The sequence below is a fragment of the Schistocerca cancellata genome, chromosome 4, assembly GCF_023864275.1.
Source record: "Schistocerca cancellata isolate TAMUIC-IGC-003103 chromosome 4, iqSchCanc2.1, whole genome shotgun sequence".
Taxonomy (NCBI): Eukaryota; Metazoa; Arthropoda; class Insecta; order Orthoptera; family Acrididae; genus Schistocerca; species Schistocerca cancellata.
Window position 1 is genome coordinate 834,585,375 of NC_064629.1, and position 22,211 is coordinate 834,607,585.

The following is a 22,211-nucleotide window of genomic DNA, read 5'->3' on the forward strand; positions in this document are numbered from 1 at the left end:
TCCAAATGTCCGAAAATCCTTCTATTTATTTTTATCTGAATTAATATTCAACACATTTTGAAGTAAAATCCAAGAACTGAAGTTTGACGTACAGTTAAAATTAAATTAGTGATATAATTGAGTGACATTATTGATAGTTGTTTTGGTAATGTGCTTGTTGTATCCTCAATGATACTGTGTTGCTATGGTGACATTTACATTTGATGTTGATCTGCATTACGTATTTTGCTTGGGTGATGGTAGCGAGTTCCTGATAAGTGTCCTTTGTGACCATGAAAGGATATTCATTTCATGAGCTAGTAGGTTGCTTTTTTTAAAAAATACAGTTTTGCGAGTGATGAGGACAGCAAGGCTGCACGGCTGTATCAAAATGCTGATTCCAGACAGATAGCAGAGTCATCTGTCTTTTGCTGCTATTTACCATTGTGTTATTCATGCAGGCTCTGTAGTAAAATAATGGTAGAGCAAGGTACACAAGGATTCTTTTGTGTGTCCTACCAAAGAAAACATATTCTGCAGGCTGTAAACACTGATTTATATCAACACAAGACACATTGCTGGAGAATGTGATTATCTTCAAATTACTGCATTGATGGTATTATTCTCAAATTACTGTAGAGGGTATTTAGTGGACAGTTTTTATCTGTATGATCTTCAACTGTGCAAGATCTTTCACCTACCGATCTCTGACCACAGGAAAATGGTTACTATTGGTTAGATACATAAATTTGCGAATACGTTGTGTGTAACCTCAGTCTTGGGTATAGGTACAGCAATATTTGGAAGACATGGAGAAGCTAATTTTCAGAGCTAGCATTTATGGGCAGATGAAAATTGTTACGCTACTTAAGATTCAGGTATGGTCACGAATTTCAATAAACTGTCTGCGGGATTCATTTCTTCTATCAGGTCTTAAGATGCTATCTAGAAGGACTGTATTAAGAACCCTGTTCCCCACTTGCTATCAGATGTGCCCCTGCCAATAAGAGAACTGTTTATGTATGATGAGACTTGCAGTGCATTTTAGTCAAATTTGGGGTACGTTAAGTATCTACCATGAAAGATGGGTAACTGGAGGAGGACCAGTTCCATGATACGCATTTTCCTCTGACTTCAATCTGGTGATTATTATCTGTTTTGTCACCTAAAATGACCCATTTATGAAGTAGATATTTCTAATTCAAATCCACTTCATCAGCATGTGGAAGCTATTTGACACCATCCAGGAGTGTTTGAAATGGTGCAGGAATTCATGGGCCAAGTGCATGCATGTGTAGAAATGAAAGACATTGTGTTTTCAAAACATAGTAGAATGTTCTGTCATTAATAATTGAAAAACAAAGGATTTTTGGACATCTTGAAATATGGACTTTGTTCAATTTTTGGTGTGTGAAATCTGCCTGTAGAGCTAGCAGAAATATTTCTGGTAAATCATGTAGTTGCTGCTCATGTAAGAGTGTGCACCAGATGGTACACAAACCCACATACCTGCCTCAACTTGTCCATGGATATAACACAGCATGTATGCCACAAAGAGTTGAAAGAATTCAATTTCACTATATAATTAGTGTAAAAATGTATAGTTATACTCATATGAAATCTGAGTAAATAATTGTAGATACCAAAATAATCACAATAAAGAGGTTTGCATTTTATTTGGAACTGCCATGTGAATAATGAGCTAGCACTATTTGCAGCTATCCACACATTTTTAAGCACAGCGCTGCAAAATGAATGCTAAGCTTCAATAACTCTGTTTGTGGTACCATGCTATTAACACTCAAATATCCACTAAGTTAATACAAAGTGTCATGTGCAGTTTCTTTCAACATGAGGCTTCTCAATGAGTAATTCAGAGTATGATATGCATAATTTGGACTTGCAGTTATTAAATGTCATACTTTTGACAATCTCTGACTTTAAAATACTTGGCAGGTACAAGGCCAACAACTAGGCTGTCATTTATTTATTCCATCTGGACAGAGGTGTTGCAGTCTTGGAATACAGTCGCCATGGCTCTTCCTTTCAGTGAAAAACAATAAACTCTGGTCACAGTTCAGTTGGCCTTCATTGTACTGCTAAATTTCATAGTCTTTCTCTTTTGAACTTGTGGTGATGTTACTTATTTTTGCTCCATGCTGCTTACCCTGTGTGCTGCACTTGATCTACTGGTTAATATATCACCATAATTCATCTGAAGTCAAGGGTTCAGGCACAGCTTCAGTCGGTGATCTTTCTCTGTAAGTATGGCCACACATTCACTTAGACGGTTATTAAAGTCACTTATCACGTTTTGTGATGTAAGTGTATTTTATAGTAGATGTACCTGAAGGTGAAACACCAAGTAATCCATGTTTTCATAATTTGTGTATAGAAAATATTGACTTGTTAGATAAAGGTTTTTTTTCCGCAATGAAGATTTGTTTTATACAAAGTTTTTCTATTCTGAATATTGATTTTCAGACAGATACTGTGTGGGATTTCTGGATTTTTTATTCCGCACCTGCATTTATCATGTCTGGTAAATTCTATAATCAGACATTTTAATACTGACAGCTATTGAACTGGATTTTCTGTTCTCGTTAGAGATAACAGCCTTTACATAAGTATTTCACAAACCACTCTACAGTGTTATGTGGTGTATATCTCTTATGTAGTGTGGTGGATACCATTTACCATAATGTTTCCTGTTCCTTTCATGAACAGTGTGAGGGTTAATAGGTAAATTTACTGTATGCTTCTTTATGTGGCCTAATCTATTTTTCCTTTTTGTGGACACTAACATTAATTACATGTTGGAGCAGTAATTGTTTATTAGCCTATATTGAAACCTGATCATCTTAAGTATTCAACCTTCTGTGATAAGAATATTCTTGTGTCAACAAATAACATTTAAGTTCTCTCAGCATCACTGTAATGTCCCTCTATTGACAGATTCAGTGAGTTGCAACACTATCATAACACCAGAATCCTTGAATCTTTCTTTCTAGTGGACTGCATAGAAACTGAAGGATTTGGGCAGTACTAAAGAATAAGGCATTTCAAATTGATTGAGGTCTGTTTTGCACATGCGCCATACTGCTCTTGAAATGTCACAGTAAATCATAATCTTCAACACATCCCCCAATACTCACTTTTAGTGTTCATGACACCTGATCACCCATTGCCATTGGTAGAATAGCTTGTGTGCATCAGTGATACAAATAGCTGTACTGTAGCTGCAACCACAATGGAAGGGCATCTGTTGAGAGGCCAGTCAAACATGTGGTTCCTGAAGAGGGGCAGCAGCATTTTCAGTAGTTGTAGTGTCAACACACTGTATGATTGATTGATCTGAACTTGTAACACCAATCAAAATGGCCTTCTTGTGGTGATACTGTGAACAGCTGAAAGCAAGGGGAAACTACAACCGTAAATTTGCGTGAAGGTATGCAGCTCTACTTTATGGTAAAACAATGATGGCTTCTTTTTTGGTAACATATTCCGGAGATAAAATAGTCCCCTGTTTAGATCTCCAGGCAGGGATTACTCAGGAGGGTGTAGTCATCGGGAGAAACAAAACTGGCATTCTCTGCTTTGGAGCATGGAATGTTAGACCCCTTAATGAGCCAGGTAGGTTAACAAAATGTAAAAAGGGAAATGGATAGGTTGAAGTTCATTATAGTGGGGATTAGTGAAGTTCAGCTGCAGGATGAACAGGACTTCTGCTCAGGTGAATACAAAGTTATAAATACAAAATCAGATAGGGGTAATACGGGAGTTGGTTTAATAATGAATGAGAAAATAGGAACACAGGTGAGCTACTATGAACAGCATAGTGGATGCATTATCATAGCAAAGATAGACACAAAGCCCACACCTACCACAGTAGTACAGGTTTATATGCCAACTAACTCTGCAGATGATGAAGAGATTGAAGAAATGTATGATGAGATGAAAGAAATTATTCAGATAGTTAAAAGAGACAAAAATTAATTGTAATGTGGGGACTGGAATTCAATGGTAGGAAAAGGAAGAGAAGGAAAACTAGTAGGTGAATATGGACTGAGGGGAAAGGAATGAAAGAGGAGACTGCCTGGTAGAATTTTGGACAGAGCATAATTTAATCATCGCTAATACTTGGTTTAAGGATCGTAAAAGAAAGTTGTATACCCAGAAAAGACCTGGAGACACTGGAAGGTTTCAGATAGATTATGTAATGGTAAGACAGAGATTTTGGAACCAGATTTTAAACTGCAAGACATTTCCATGGGCAGATGTGGATTCTGACCACAATTTATGGGTTCTGAACTGTAGATTAAAACTGAAGAAATTGCAAAAAGATGTGTTATTGCAGTTTTTCTTCTTTTCCTGGCTGCTTTACCTTCCCCTTCCTCCTCCTTCTCTGTCCGTATTCCTTTCCCTTTGTCCCTTCTTTTCCCTCTGTTGGGCTGCATATTTGTGCCGGCCTCTTGACTTCTTCTTGTGGTCACCAGCTCGTGTGCTGGGGCTGTTATGTACCCATCTGCCTGAGGCTCCTGACACCACACTGCTGGTACGTGTGCTGCGAACACCTCGTGCAAGCCTAGGAGTGCCCATCTTTTCGGGGGCAGCCATTGCTGTCACTGGTTGGTGCCCACGAGGCGAGCCCCTGTTCGGAATGGGTGGCACCAGGGCAGACATTTGACACATGAAATGTGTAAAAACCTCTGGCTGCTCTGCGGTGGCCATGTCTCTTCCGAGGAATAGTTCTATCTCCGATCCTATATGTGCCGTTCTGCCCTTGTTATCCTTGACTACCCCCTGGAAGGAGGGCCAGGTCCGCTGGCTTGGGGCGAAACCCTTTCTGCAGTTCCTGGTCTGTACCAGGACTGACAGGGAGACTTTTGCCACCACCGAACCCCTTTTCTTTGTGGAACACTTTGAGGACAAGTTCGGTGGAGTTGAGTCCTTAAGCAAGATGAGATCCGGCTCCCTTGTTATAAAGACAACTGCCAGCCAGTCAGCCTCCCTCCATGTGTGCGACTGTTTAGGAGACATCCCGGTGGACCATCATGTAGATACTGGCACTTTCATCATGGCATTTGAGGAGCATACCCTGCCCGAGCAGGTCAAGGTAATGGTATACAGATGTGACATCAAACCATATGTTCCACCTCCCATGCATTGCATCTGTTGTCTCAAGTTCAGCCACATGTCCTTGCAATGTGATGTGCTACTTCCAACTGTGGTGACTATGGCTGCCCCCTTCATGTGGGGAGCCCTTGCACCCCACTGCCTCACTGTCTCCATTGTCCCCACTCATCAGTGTGTCCAGTGTATACAAAGGATAAAAATCAGGAAATAAAGATAATTGACTGTCTCAGTTACTTAGCGGCCTGGAAGCAGTTTTTCAGACTTCACCCTGTGAATCTCACATCTACCTTTGCCTCAGTAATGTCTTCCTCTCCTCACCCTTCCTCCCTACCCCACATCTTTCCCCCCCCCCCCCCCCCCCGTCCCTTTCCTCCTCCCGTCCTCCCTACCCCACATCTTCCCCCCCTTCCCACATCTTCCCCCCTTCCCTTTCCTCCTCTCCTCCTCCCTACCCCTCATCTTCCCTCCCTTCCCTTCCCTTCCCCTTCCTCCTTTCCCACCCAGCGGCCCCTGTCCCTTCCCTTCCAGGAACTCCTCCTCCTCGCTCAGAGAAGACATCCTCTTCTCTGGCTCCTGCTAGAGATGGGGCTCTCTCTCAGAACACTCCTCCCTGGCGTTCTCAATATAGGAAGCCTGCAACCTCAGGTCAGAATAGGGAACCATGCTCCAAGGGCCCCAAAGCTGCTCGCTTGCTGTCTGATCCTGACTTTGCTGCCAGTTATTCCCTACTTGAAAATGTGTCATCCCTCCCTCAGGGCGAGGAGGAGGAGGAGCAGCGAAAGTCAAAGGACGAGGACCCACAGCTTTCCAAGGGCCTTCACTCCTTCCTCCTCATCCAAAATCAGACCCAGTTTTTATAGATGTCACCCCATCCTCATTGATGACGACCACTGCCCCAGTGACATGAGCGCCCCTCAGCTTCTTTATGTCTAACCTAGACTCTCACCCCATAATAATCCAGTGGAAACCTGTTTCCTCTTATGTGTGCGTTACCTCTCTCCTATTATGCCACTTCCTTGTATTGATCTGACTATCTTAATACAGCATCTCCTGCCCTATTATCTCCTCCTCGGGGTCTTCAATACACAACACCACCTGTGGGGGAGGGGGGGGGGGACTGCCACTTTGCTGGGTAGGGGTCTTCTAATTGACCAACTTATTACAGACTTTGATTTGTGTCTCCTCAATGACAGTTCCCCTACCCACTTCAGTGTTGCTCACGGCACCTTTTCTGTGATAGAGTTCCCCTGCTCTTGTGGCTTTCCTCCATTGGTTATCCCATGATGATCTTTGTGACAGTGACCACATTCTGGTGATTCTATAGTTTCCCCCGCTGCTGCCAGGCCTCCAGGCCCCCGCATTGGGAATTCCGAAGAGGCGATTGGCCTTTATATATGACACATTAATCGTACTAGGCTCACCCGTTGTTTTCTCTTTTGTAAGAAGCCACCCCCACAATGTGGCTGTAGAGTCAGACTGACGGTGTCCCATATATTGGTGGAATGTCCCCTTTGGCCCCTCGTGCTAAGTATAAGCTTAAAGATTCCTTGTCTTTAATATTAGCAGACAATTCATGGATGGTTGAACTGGTCCTCAGTTTTCTGCATGAAAGTGGTTTTTATTTTCAGTTGTAAAGTTTTGCTTTGCACCTGGAGCAGAGGCACGTTGATTTTGGTTTGTGGCCTCTCTTCGTGTTTTCTAAATCTTGGGCCCATGATCACTCCCCCATGCAATGACCACTCTTTTATCCCTCAATTTTTTCCAGTTCTTAGATTTGGCCTGCCCTCTTATACCTTCTACTGTGTGTTCTACCTTCTACTGTGTGTTCTACCTTCTTCACCTTATAGTTTCGCCCCTCTGACTGGACCCGCCAACTTTTAGTGGACCCCTATCACTCGGAGAATGCTCGTCCTCACAGATCAGATATAGAAAACGTTAATATGAAATCAGTAAACCGCTGGAGCATCCAAGGGAAGATCCCAGCATTAGTATTGCTTATTGAAGGTTACAATGCCCAGATGGTATTGGGATCAGAAAGTGGGTTGAAACTGGAAGTGGCCAGCAATGAGATCCTAAGTTCAGACAATATTATTTATCATAAGGATAAGTTAGTTGCCAATGGTGGCTGTATATTTTTTTGCAGTAAAGATCTCGATAACATACAGCAAGGATATCACGGATCCTGAATGTTAATTAATCTGAGTTAAATTAAGCATCAGAGGTTGGTCAAAAATGGTAATCAAATGCTTTTATAGACTGTGTGTGTGTGTGTGTGTGTGTGTGTGTGTGTGTGTGTGTGTGTGTGTGTGTGTCATGAATTGTAGTGATAGTACAGAACGTTGTTAGTAATTTTCCTGATCATGCTGTCGTAATGGGGTGACTTCAACTTGCCATGGAATAGATTGGGAGATTCATGCTATAAAGAGTGATGCGTGACATTATTCTGAATGTCTTGTTTGTAAATTACTTTGAGTAGATAGACAGACCTTAACTTATCGAAACGGTTATTGTAGAAGAAGGTATTGGTGATCGTAAGGCTGTGATAGCAACTATGACTACAGGTTTTAGGAGAAAGGTAGTAAAATATTTTCGCTTAGCAAGACTGACAGGACACAAATTGGAGAGTATGTGAGTAGTCGGCATCAAATATTCAGTGATGGTGATGGTGAAGAATACAAACGGAAAAAATTCCAAACCATTATTCAATATGCCTTAAACACGTTAGTGTTTAAGGCATGGGAAAGACTCGCCATGGTGTAATAGTCATGTTAGAAAACTGCTACATACTGGTAAACAAAAGAGAGCTTGCTCTGCTCCTCCATAAGAGCCATAGTGCTGTAGACAATGGCACTCAAGTTGATGTCATGTTCCTTGACTTCAGAGACTCATTTGACACTATACTGCACTGCCATTTAGTGAAAAAAAAAAAAAAAAAAAAAAAAAAAAAATGATCTTGTCGAGTATCATACCACATTTGCAACTGAATCAAAACACTTCTCTCTTTCTTTCTCTCTTCCCCCCCCCCCCCCCCCCCCCCCTCCTTGCCCACAGATAGTACTTGCTCTGAACAGAACAAACGGAAATCGACAGATGTGAAGGTATTTTCAGGAATACCCCAACGAAATGTGATAATACTGTTATTGTTTACAATGTATATAAATGATCTAGTAGAAAGGGTCGGATGCTCTTTAAGACTGTTTGGTGATGACATAGTTGTGCATAACAAAGTAGCAACACCAGATGACAGTATCAATTTGTAGTATGACCTGCATAGAATTGATGAATGGTGCAGGCTCTAGCAGTTGACCCTGAACAAAAATAGACGTAACATATTGCACACATGTAGGGAAAGAAAGCCACTACTGCACAACTACACTATTAATGCGAAACTGTTGGAAACAGTATCTAGTGTGAAATGCCTAGCAGTAACTATTCAAAGCAATATTAAGTAGAATGATCACATAAAACAACAAGTAATAGGAAAAGCAAATGCCAGACTGAGATTCATACGAAGAATCTTGAGTAAATGTAACTCGTCCATGAAGGAGGTGGCTTAGAAGGTGCTTGTCTTCTCTCACTCTTCTGTCAGCCCTATCCTACCAGGTAGGTTTGATAGAAGACAGCGAGAAGGTTGAAGGAAGAGCAGCGCGTTTCATCACGGGGTTGTTTAGTGGGCGCGAATACGTTACCAAGATGCTCAACAAACTCCCTTGGCAGGTGTTACAGGAGAGGTGTTGTGCATTACGGGGAGATTTACTATTGAAATTTCGAGAGAGCACTTTCCAGGAAGTCAGACAACATATTATTCCCTCACACATACATCTAGCATAATAACCACGATAAGAAAATTTGAGAAATTAGACCCAAACAGAGGCTTACTGACTCACTGTTTGTGAGAGGAAGTTTGTGGAGTATGATGTAGATGTAATTTAGTTAAGAAACAGTTGAATGTAATGGACAAAGTCTTGAAAGGAGGATATAAGATTAACATCAACAAAAGTGAAACAAGGATAATGGGATGTAGTTGAATCAAACCAGGTGATGCTGAGGGAATTAGATTAGGAAATGACACTAAAAGTAGTAGAAGAGTTTTGCTATTTGGACAGCAAAAAACTTCTGATGGCCGAAGTAGAGGACATAAAATGTAGACTGGCAATGGCAAGAAAAGTATTTCTCAGAAAGAGTAATTAGTTAACATAAATATAGATTTAAGTGTTTGGATGTCTGTTCTGAAAGCATTTGTCTGGAGTGTAGACATGTATGGAAGTGAAACATGCAGGATAAACAGTTCAGACAAGAATAGAATAGAAGTTTTGAAATGTGGTACTCCAGAAGAATGCTGAAGATTAGATGGGTAGATGAATAACGAAGTGACACTGAATAGAGTTGGGTATACAAGGAATTTGTTGATAGGACACCTTCTGATACATGAAGGTGTCACCAATTAATATTAGAGGAAAGAGTGTGTGTGTGTGGGGGGGGGGGGGGGGGGGGGGGGATTAAATATTGTAGAGGAAGACCAAGAGATGAATACAGCAAGTGCATTCAGAATGATGTAGATTGCAGTAGTTATATGGAGAGGAAGAGGCTTGCACAGAATAGGGTAGCATGGAGATCTGCATCAAACCAGTCTTCAGACTGAAGACCAAAAGACAGCCTTGCACCCGATATAATTTTGTAATGAAATTGTTGGGTATTTACTTGATGCAACTGATGACTAGCAGTTCTGTAATCAAATACAGTGTTGTCTCGCCTGTTCATTTAAAGTGTCTTGCATTTACCCAAACCAATTTGTGCAAACTGCTCACTAAACAATTGAAAACATCAGTATTCTACATTTCTGTGGTCACTCAATTGGGGTGCTTTCGTGTTGGTGATAGCAATGTCAGCAAAGAAGTGTGTTGTCAGTTAGTTTACATATGTTGAGAATTTTAGGAGCCATATTATACTCATTTTTGACATAACTTAGAACCATTGTTTCTTATGAACACTCAGAAGAGTAATTGTATCTGTCAATAGTTCTTGCACCAAGTTACATAATCAGATGATGATCTTTGTTGAATATGTTTTGAAAATGTAAGAAGATAATCTCTGCATCACCTACAGCCATAATTTGTAAGAGTCCAGTGTCTAAAGAAACTGGTTTTCAGTACATGAAAGATTCAGTTATTTTAAGATAAGTTAAATGGATTAATTCTGCAAAAAATTACTCTAAAATCTTACAGGAATAGTCACAATCTGGTGACTTTTTTTTTTTCTTCATACCAGTGTTTTATATTTTAACATGAGCTACATTTATCTTGGTAGCTAGTGAGCAGACAGTTGCTGGTAAATGGTGTGATACTCTGTAAATATGGTTATAAAGTCATAGATGTCAGCTTTTTGTTCCTCTGTTCTATCAACTGGCAAGTGAACAAAATAAATATTGTCTGCCAGAGGAAGTGTTACCTATGAGTAATTTTTTTCACCCACTCATCTTCCACATGTGCTTGTTGTTAATTTTTGTTTGTCCTTCTTACATGCTCTTTTGAAATGAGAGTGTAAGTTTCTGTTTTCTTGGAAGTTTATAATTTTTGGTATTGATCCAAAGAGTATATTTCCCGTGGTTTTTCTTTTTCTCCTGGATGTTGATGTCACCATATTGAAATAAATATTGCCGAGGGAAATATAGTTTGGTTACATACTTGCTCCACCAACCGTATGTGTGACAATCATGACAATCATTGATAGGGAATAATCCAGTTGAATAGAATTTGCACTCATTTATTGTATAATTGGACCATGTACAGGTTTGAAGTATTATTTCTATTTAGTAACTCTTCTACCATATACAACATAAAATACAGGTAATTAGTCAAAGACTGGAATAATGTTGGGTTGATTGTTGTCGCATGTGAGTAAGTGGAGAAAAATTTAGGGGGTCCCATATAAGTAATGTTTTTTCCTCCTCTTCTTATCTTTCTGATGACCTGTCCATGAAATCAGTTGAAACTTATCATTGCTTTCTTCATTTCCTTATGTATTCTTAAGCCGAATACAGCATTTTTTCCCTTAATTGGTAACAATACTTATCAACTTGTTTTAATCCTGTTTATTCCCAAATCTGAGAGTTATTGAATACACACCTAATTAACTGAAACATAACATGTTAATACTCAGGGTGTATTACTGTTTGAGAATTGAGATATTTACTTCCTCTCAAACATGTAGGGTTCTCAAACAATGGATGCCATGGAGTATGCCTCCACCAATTTCCAGTGATTTGGGTATTTGTATTTGGCCATTCATTAATTTCAGTGTCAGTAACATACACCCAAAAACAACCTTTATTACAATCATTACCACTACCACTATCTCTGTCACGATTATTAGTTGGTATTAGTGCTATTGCTATGTAGTGCATGCTGTTCCAGTATTATAGGTTTGTATGAAAAGCAGTAGTGTGGTTATTTTAGTTGGCTGTGTAAGTTATGCACAGATTTGTAATTTTAAAACTATTGTGTGTTGCTTTGCAATTTACAAAGATTTCAAAAATTTCTATCACTCTTTTTTTTTCCAGCACCCTATGAAGGTGGAATATGGAAAGTAAGAGTTCATTTACCTGAACACTATCCTTTCAAGTCACCTTCAATTGGGTTCATGAATAAAGTTTATCATCCAAATATAGATGAAGTGTCTGGAACAGTTTGCCTTGATGTAATCAATCAAGCATGGACAGCCTTGTATGGTAAGTTTGCAGCTTTCGTTATTGAATGCTGGTGGCATTTAGATTGCATTTTTGTTAAGTCCCGCAGTTTTAATTTGTAAATGACAAATTTTATGTCTAAAGTCATCAATAAGGAACTTTATACAAATAAAGTATACCCTTGCCTTCATACGACTTCTGAACAGATGTACACACTATGTTGTAGGGGGACTTACATGGTCTCTGAACCATGGTACAGCTTCATGTTTTGCACATACACATATCATTGTCAGAGGTGAAAGACTTAATAAGTGGCAGAAAAAAATCCCAGAACTGACAACTGGTGGAGTATTGAACCCTGGATATTTGGTTTTTTGGTCTGTCATTTAGCCACTGTACTACCAAGCTACATATAGGTATTTAGCATAATATTACATGTGAAATAAATGAATATGCCGCTGAGGAACAACAGTGATAACTTCTTAATGAGTTAAAGCTGGCTACTGTAATGTAGGCAGCAATTAATGGGACCTTATATGTGTAGATATTGTCTGTCTGATGGAATATCTGTAGTAGTCTGCAGGTTAGTGTTCTGGCAAACAGAAGAGGCAGCTTGTTTAGTGACCACTTTTACAGGTCCATACTGGGTTTTCCACACAATACTACGTGATCTAGATGGTTCACAGGTATGCAATGTTTCCCAGTATCCAGCAGAATTTAAATAGTTTAAATGTAGCAGTTAAGCAGAAGATTTTTTTAAAGTGTAAAGTGAAATGTAGTTCTGAATTACATTTGTAGGTAGATGGGAATAATTTTTATTTCTAATTGTAGTGGTGTTATGAAAAAAAACATAGCTGCCATTGTCATAAGTTGTGACATCATTGCCTCCACCATCATTGGTGAATGAGGAATGCTCTCATGCCAAAAATGATTTGCTATCTCTGAAAGACAGATTTATGGTATTGTGGTTTTGTGGTATTGTGGATTGTGACATTAAGTGTGAAACAGTGTAATATCACACAAATATGAGGAATGTCATCCATAGCTATGTGTTTTGGGAGTCGAGCTACTGTCTTCTTGCTGTTTGTGTTCAGCCTGACTGGTTGTGTTCAACCCTTCATAAATGCATTTAAAAAAGCACAAAATAGTCATGAAACAAAGTAAAACAAAGATATGAAGGAAATAAGTCCTAGGGTTACTTTAAAGTTGGCAACACGTGTTGCCCTTGTTTTGCTTCATCATAGTAGTGACCATTTGTTAAAATGGTCCCTTTTCTATAGTGGTAATGCCAGTCATCTGCTTAAGTGTCCAAGGAATAAAAAAGCAACTGGAATCACTCAATAGAGGAAAGTCCACTGGACCTGACGGGATACCAATTCGATTCTACACAGAGTATGCGAAAGAACTTGCCCCCCTTCTAACAGCCGTGTACCGCAAGTCTCTAGAGGAACGGAACGTTCCAAATGATTGGAAAAGAGCACAAGTAGTCCCAGTCTTCAAGAAGGGTCGTCGAGCAGATGCGCAAAACTATAGACCTATATCTCTGACGTCGATCTGTTGTAGAATTTTAAAACATGTTTTTTGCTCGTGTATCGTGTCGTTTTTGGAAACTCAGAATCTACTATGTAGGAATCAACATGGATTCCGGAAACAGCGATCGTGTGAGACCCAACTCGCTCTATTTGTTCATGAGACCCAGAAAATATTAGATACAGGCTCCCAGGTAGATGCTATTTTTCTTGACTTCCGGAAGGCGTTCGATACAGTTCCGCACTGTCGCCTGATAAACAAAGTAAGAGCCTACGGAATATCAGACCAGCTGTGTGGCTGGATTGAAGAGTTTTTAGCAAACAGAACACAGCATGTTGTTATCAACGGAGAGACGTCTACAGACGTTAAAGTAACCTCTGGCGTGCCACAGGGGAGTGTTATGGGACCATTGCTTTTCACAATATATATAAATGACCTAGTAGATAGTGTCGGAAGTTCCATGCGGCTTTTCGCGAATGATGCTGTAGTATACAGAGAAGTTGCAGCATTAGAAAATTGTAGCGAAATGCAGAAAGATCTGCAGCGAATAGGCACTTGGTGCAGGGAATGGCAACTGACCCTTAACATAGGCAAATGTAATGTATTGAGAATACATAGAAAGAAGGATCCTTTATTGTATGATTATATGATAGCGGAACAAACACTGGTAGCAGTTACTTCTGTAAAATATCTGGGAGTATGCGTGCGGAACGATTTGAAGTGGAATGATCATATAAAATTAATTGTTGGTAAGGCAGGTACCAGGTTGAGATTCATTGGGAGAGTGCTTAGAAAATGTAGTCCATCAACAAAGGCGGTGGCTTACAAAACACTCGTTCGACCTATACTTGAGTATTGCTCATCAGTGTGGGATCCGCACCAGATCGGGTTGACGGAGGAGATAGAGAAGATCCAAAGAAGAGCGGCGCGTTTTGTCACAGGGTTATTTGGTAACCGTGATAGCGTTACGGAGATGTTTAACAAACTCAAGTGGCAGACTCTGCAAGAGAGGCGCTCTGCATCGCGGTGTAGCTTGCTCGCCAGGTTTCGAGAGGGTGCGTTTCTGGATGAGGTATCGAATATATTGCTTCCCCCTACTTATACCTCCCGAGGAGATCACGAATGTAAAATTAGAGAGATTAGAGCGCACACAGAGGCTTTCAGACAGTCGTTCTTCCCGCGAACCATACGCGACTGGAACAGGAAAGGGAGGTAATGACAGTGGCACGTAAAGTGCCCTCCGCCACACACCATTGGGTGGCTTGCAGAGTATAAATGTAGATGTAGATGTATAAGCTCACACGAGCTGTCTTCTTGTACACTGTCTTTTTCTGTAAACAAGTACATGGTTGCAATTGACTGCACTGAGCCACCAACAGTTCCACAGTATTCCAGATATATCACAGGGGACATGAAGTAACATCACCAAAAGTTCTCTCTGCAAACTGCTCACGTGTATCGTACTACTGCTAAATTAGAAAAAGATAAATGTACAGGTTAAAGAAACCATTACCACTCTTTCATTTGTGCATAAAGTATATCATCAAATCTATCTTAGTGAATTGATTTTTATAGTTCATAAAGTAGATCAAGCTTCTTTCCTTTATTTGTTATGTACACCACCTCTAAATCCCACTTCAGTGCTTGTTAGTGGGTGGCCTATCTCGTATGTATGTTTGGCTACAACAGATTCACTGTAATTGCCCAGTCTGAAAGTTTCTGCGTGCTCTTTATACCTTGTTGAAAATGTTCTTCCTGTCTATCCTATGTATACCTTGTGTGACTAGATGTATTTTACATACTCCCAAGTGTTCTAATTTACTTTTCCTGTTCCCAACCTCATATCTTAAACATGACTGTTTCAACACTGCCCTGTTGTGCAAGGGCATCTGTGCATGCCCCTAAGTAGACTTGTGGGCAGGGGCAGATAGTGCAGGCTCCCTGCCAACAGCCTGATTGCACGGTTGCTGCGTGCATGCACGGCCAGTATTGCTACTCTTGGCCTTCTGCATTTGGTCAGTGGAGTATGAGCATCTTCACTTGTCAGGCTTGACAAAATCATCACCAAAATACCAATTAATTCAGGAGTTTCTCTAAGGAAGGAGGGTGTTGAGTATACCAGAACAGAAAATAAGACACAGGATGTGCTGCTCAAGACTGACTTTGTCAGTGACTCTGGCAAACAACATAGACCAAGATTCTGTCCCTGAGAGCCACTGATTTGCAGGTAATCTGGCAGAGAATGTGTTGATTTAAAAAAGCAGAGGGTGATTGGAACATTTCAACCATTCAAGTTGCCAGGGGCAGATGGAATTTTTCCAGCTGTATTGCAACAAGCAGGAGAGAGTTTAGACTCCTATGTAGGATGTTTAGTCCTGTGGTGGGTTCGTACTGTGGGGTTCTCTCAGAACTTGTCAGAGGGATGCCCTCTTGGATGACCTTCTCAATGAACTTAACGTCATCTGCCTTAACACAGGAGCACCTGGATTTTGCTTTCGGCTCTTGCTCCGGCAGCTTATTTTCATGCTAACAGCCACTTTCCTGATGTGTGTGAACCCTTCATCACATTGGCTTCATGCGGCGGCCCTTGTTCACCTTAGCCTTCATTTGCTTCCTAAAGGCACTACTCCAGCCTCTCTCTATTGCTGTAAGTTTCACGACCTTCGCACGGAACTTTGTGATGGTACCTTTGTGTACACTAATAGCTCTGCGTGGTGTCTGGTATGCCTTTGTCATTGGCACCAACAATTTACTGTATTGGCTTCCGGAACACTTCTCAGTATTTACAGCATAGCTCCTCATCTTGTATCAGGCCATGCAGTACATCCGGTGAGACAGGCTTTTCAATTGCAACATCTGCTCCGACTCTGTGGCCTTCAGAGCCTCAGTAAGCTGTACATTGTCCATCCCTTAGTGCAGCGGGTCCAGGAAAGCAGCCACTTGTACACTCTTGATGGAGCCACTGTGATGTTTATATGGGTTCCTGGTCATGCCAGTCTGACAGGAAATGAGGCCGCTGACGCTGTTGCCAAGGCTGCAGTGCTTGTACCTTGGCCCACTAGTTCTTTCAGTGCTTCGATGATCTCTGTGCTGCCATCTGTGAGCAGGTGGTGTCACTTTGCCATCACCACTGGTCCTCCTTTCATGGGGACAAGCTCCGGTGAATTAAGCCTCTCCCATCGGCTTGGACGACCTCCTCCTGGCCCCCTTACTGTGAGGAGGTTGTGTATTTGTCATAGTCTTTTCAGCCATCGCCATTTGTTAAGTGGTGCTCTCCCACCACTGTGTGCTCATTGCCCTTATAACATCTGACAGTTCCTGACAGAATACTCTTTCTTTAACCACTTACGTTCTCATTTATGTTTATCATCTGAGTTATCAGCCGTTTTAGCAAACGACGCATGGGTTGTTGACCACATTTTACTCTTTTTCTGTCGTAGCAGTACGGCGAAGGAGATTTAATTTTTAGTTCAGCACCTCCATTTCTCTATGGCATATTTTATGGACCTTTCTTTGAGTCCCTATTTTTAGTTGTCTTTCCTTCCGTTGACTGTGCTTAAAGTATAGCTGTTTTTAACTCCTCTTTTCCTTAGTGTTCTATGGTTCTGACATGGGTGCTTATGACCCTAGTTGTTTTTATGCCCTAAAACAAAACAAACACTAGGATGTTCAGTGTTAGCCTAGTTGCAGGAATCATTCCTAATACTTGGAGGACAGTGAGTGTTCTTTGTTTTTAACTCTGAAGCCAGGGAGAACTGATCATACCAAGGCCAAGGATATGAGATTGACCAGTCAGTCCTCCTTTCTTTTAAAGACAGTAGAAAAACTGGTTAATGTACACACAAGGGAAAGGAGACTAACTAATGTTCCTCTACACGTAAACCAAAACGCATGTCAGCCAGGCCAATCATGTGAAACCATGTTGTTGGTAAAGTGGAAAAAGCATTACACTTTCAGGAAATTGCACTCTGCATCGTCCTGAATATTGAGGGGGGCTTTTAGCAGTATTACATTTGAATTCGTGGTTAGAGTTGTCGAACCTAGTGGTGAATGAACTCAATGAACGGCTAAATTCTAGAGGCTACTTTTGCCAAGGATAGGCAGACAATTCAGTTATAGAAATACTTGGCAAATTTGTTAGTACTGTTAGAATTATTGCACATTGTGTATTGAACATTGTGCAAAACAGGTTGCAGGAAACAGGATCTACAGGTCAGCCCTAATAAAACTGTTGCAGTACCATTTAAAAAGAAACATATCCAGCACATGTACTGGAATCTTTAACTCCCCAATGAGTCTACAAGTATAGGGGGTATTGAAGTATCTAGGGGTAACCCTGGTTGCAAAACTCTCGTGGACCCCTCACATGAAAAACATATGTTCCAAGACAAAAGGTACTCCTATGAGTGCTTCAAGAGCCTGTGGATAAAACTGGGGTCTTAAACCCCAAGAGTATGTACTGGATATACATCACTGTTATAATACATGTGATGATTTATGGGGCTACAGTGTGATGGAATAAAGTAACAAAGAAGGTGGGTGGCAAGGTGCAGAGACTGGCCTGCTTAGCTATAACAGGCTGAATTAGCAGCACACCCACTGCTGGGATTGAGACCAGCTAGTTATGCCTTAGACATGTTCATTAAAATGGAAGCAGTAGCAAGGGCATACAGACTAAAAACTGAAAATTACTGGATACCTTTAGGATATCCTGAATCCCTCGCCAATATAGGGAATTCGATAAATATAGGAATGGTCAGGAAAATGCCAGCTGACTATGCACTAACTTCCAGCTGCTTCAATATATCTTTCTGTTAACTATTACAAGTAGGAGGCAGCGGAAGAATGAACCACGATGTCATGCAGAAGACAGTCTAGTTTACCAATGGGGCAAAAACAGATGAAGGTATTGGGTCTGGATTGTAAGGGATACAGCCTAGAACTAGAGCATGCAGTCTTTCTGGGGAAGCTGACCACAGTATTACAGATGGAAGTATCTGCTATTGTGGTGTGCAAGGAGGGGAATTTGCATAACCACTACAAAGATCATAGAATCTACAATTATTCAGTCAGCCCAACGCCCCTGCAACGTGAGCAAAGATCATTGCAGAATACCATAAAGCTCTTGGGAGACTAGGGGAGAGCAACAGGATAAATCTGTTGGGGGGGGGATCAGTGGCTATGAAAATGCTGATAGGCTAACCAGGACTCCATTTATTGTACAAGAACCTGTCATAACCATCACTAAGGTAATGGTCACATCAAAACTACAAAACTGAATCAGAAGGCAGCATGTAGAATATTAGACTATCATAAAAAAATGTAATGATGTCAAAAGTGTGTTGTAAGAGAAGTTCTGTAATCATGGGCTTGAACACGAGACAGATTGAACTTACGGCAGGGCCAACCTCCACCCTGCCCACCTGTGTTCATGACTGCCCAATTGTTGCTGGGCAGGTAAGCAGGTAAACAAGCTCGAACAGCATATCTTAAACTATATCTGACTCAGTTTTCACTTGGAATACCAACTGGACATTGTACTGTTTAAATACATTCTCGAGTTTCTCTCTTTGTTTCCTCTCTCTATATCTAGGTGAATACTTTGTAATTCACACTTTCATCTTGTAACTATTGCTATCGTGCGGTAAAGGTATTGACTTGCCTCTTGCCACTGGTATACCTAACATACGTCTAGAATAACTGTGGATTTTCTGCCAGATTTTGAGACAGAGTTTTGTTGTGGAAACTATTACAAACATTGTGCATTGAAGTTTGCTCTAAGTTCCAAGCAACTGTAAAACTTCACCATCTTGAGGGATTTTGTGTTCATTTAAATTTGGCATGCATTTTTCGTTGCTTCTGGAATGTTGTTGTAATCTGTTGTGTGTGTACCATGGTGTGTAAGCTTTGTCTCTCATTAGTTTACACTGAAGTGCCAAAGAAACTGGTATAGCCGTGCATATTCAAATATAGATATATGTAAACAAGCAGAATACGGTGCTGCGGTCGGCAATGCCTATATCGGACAAGTGTTTTGTGCGGTTGTTACATCAGTACTGTTGCTACAACGCCAGGTTATCAAGATTTAAATGAGTGAACTTGGTGTTATAATCGGCACTCGAGCAATGGGACACAGCATCTCCGAGGTAGTGATGAAGTGGGAATTTTCCCGTACGACCATTTCACCAGTGTACCGTGAATATCAGGAATCTGGTAAAATGTCAAATCTCTGACATTGCTGCAGCCAGAAAAAGATCCTGCAAGAACGGGACCAACGATGACTGAAGAGAACCGTACAACGCAACAGAAGTCCAACCTTCCAGCAAATTGCTGCAGTTTTCAATACTAGGCCATCGACAAGTGTCAGTGCATGAACCATTCAGCGAAGCATAATCGATATGGGCTTTCAGAGCTGCAGGCCCACTTCTGTACCCTTGATGACTGCATGACACAAAGCTTTGTGCCTCACCTGGGCCTGTGAACAAAGATGTTGGACTGTTGATGACTGGAAATATGTTGCCTTGTCGGATGAGTCTCCTTTCAAATTGCATCAAGCGGATTGATGTGTATGGGTATGGAGACCACCTCATGAATCCATGAACCCTGCATGTCAGCAGGGCACTGTTCAAGCTGGTGGAGATCTGTAATGGTGTGGGGCATGTGCAGTTGGAGTGATATGGGACACTTGATAAGTCTAGATATGACTCTGATAGATGACACGGATGTAAGCATCCTGTCTTATCACCTGCTTCCATTCGTGTCCATTGTGCATTCCAAGGGACTTGGGCAATTGCGGCAGGTCAATACGATACCCCACACGTACAGAATTGCTACAGAGTGGTTCCAGGAACACTCTTCTGAGTTTAAACACTTCTGCTGGCCACCAAACTCACCAGACAAGAACATTGTTGAGCATATCTGGGATGCCTTACAACATGCTGTTCAGAAGATACCTCCACCCACTCGTACTCCTACGGATTTGAGGACAGCTCTGCAGGATTCATGGTGTCAGTTCCCTCCAGCACTACTTCAGACATTAGTAGAGTCCATGCCACGTCGTGTTGTGTCACTTCAGTGTGCTCGCTGGGGCCCTACATGATATTAGGCAGGCGTACCAGTGTTTTTGGCTTTTCAGTGTATTTGGTATTAATATCTCCATTGCTGTCAATACCATTTCTTTGAATCTAAGCCACTTCTGGTTTGTGCTTACATAGTTAGAAAGGAATGGAAGCTGTCACTTAGGAAAGCATCAAGTGAATTTTTATCTACTGTTTTCAAATAAAGAACATATATTTTTCAGTCATTTTTGGTGGGTTTGGATGTTACAGTATTCAGTTTTGCTACAACCATCTAGTTCCCACTAATCCCTGTATCAAAGATGGTGCTCCTACATCCAACATGGTGCTCCCTATTTGCTAAGGATTATTTGTTGCGCAAGATCAAGTATATTATCACGAGCATTCACATGAGTGGGGTTATAAACTGTCTGTTCAAAAACATTTTTGGAGAAAGCATGTGATATGATTTCGGACAATGTTTTATGCTTGCCACTGACTTTAAACATATATTGTCGTCTACATATTGCGGGTAGATAGAAGTCACCACGCGCTTTAATTGTATCAGTGGGTTACATATCTAAAAGGAGTTTTCTTGAACCTTTCAGCAACTATATCATCAGAGCCAGGGATCAGTAAAAGGAATCAATTAATAATTTATTTTGATTGTCAAGTATAACCTCCACCCATACTAACTCACAGGAGCTATCTACTTCAATTTCAGTACAAACTTCTAACACCACCAAATGCACAATCACCAACTGTATTGAATCTATTCTTCCCGAACAGTGACTGAACTTGTCTCTGGCTTTACTTAACTTTCAGCACCTACAGTGGCTTGACCTTCAGTGCTTTCAGAGAGTGCTTGGAGCTCTGGTTCTTTTCTAAAACAGCTATGACAGTTGACAACTATAGTGCCTGTGGTTCCTAGGTCTACTGTCATCCTGTGTTTGACACAGACCCTTTGAGACCGAAGACCTTTTAAACTTAAAAAGGCACCCAGTTCACTCAAATAGCCTGTGCTAACTGTGTCACCACCTCCAATCAAAGATGGATAGTGTTCATAAATGTATAGAGCTGCATGTGGCTTTATGGCTTAGTAAATACCATAATGGAGCATACTCGTATTCTGGAGTAAACTAAACATGTTAGTGATCTACAAATGCAAATGATTAGTAATTGAAAATTTTTCTGAGGACCAGAACTAACTTAAAAGAACCAATTTAGTTTAAACATTTGGAAAGCTAAAAATCAACCATTTAATAGTATTTGCTACAAATCAGTTATTTCTGTAAATGTATAATGCACATTAATGAATTACACACAATTACAACAAACACAATTTGTACACTAACAAAGTGTGGGTGAACTGTAATCTGTTTTAACTAGATCTAGCCTGGAGGACAGTGAGTGTAGTATTGAACTGATAACCCATTACACCCGGCACTATTGGTCGTGATGTTTACCTACAGAGAACATTGTCAATTGGGTGATTTCCATTTTCTGTTCTGTCACTGCTATTGTCGTCCAGTCATATAGCACTTCTCTGTCCTGAAATTAGCGTGTATGGTCTATTGTGCAGTAAGACTGAGGAGGAAGTGTGTAGGAGCTACCAACCACCCAGCTGGAACAGTTTGTGGATCTCTGGCAGTGCCTGTGGTGCTTTACCTTCAGAATGATGCCCATGTATGTGACCTGTTATTAAAGACATTTTGCATCCAGTGATATCTCTGTTGTCTTTAGTGTAGATGGGCAACCTACCTGAAGGTCTCAGCTGCTGTGACGTGAGCTTGATATGGAGGCCTTGGGTGTCTTGTGAGGTGGCA

General features: G+C 40.9%; 1 protein-coding gene across 1 annotated transcript in view; it reads left to right on the forward strand.

Moving 5' to 3' along the window:
* Positions 1-22,211, forward strand: part of LOC126184905 (ubiquitin-conjugating enzyme E2 H) — a 131,066-nt gene that overhangs the window by 34,840 nt on the left and 74,015 nt on the right. The window contains exon 3 of the mRNA XM_049927557.1: positions 11,675-11,842. Within this exon, the coding sequence (XP_049783514.1) occupies positions 11,675-11,842 (168 nt within the window). The remainder of the gene's footprint in view (positions 1-11,674; positions 11,843-22,211) is intronic.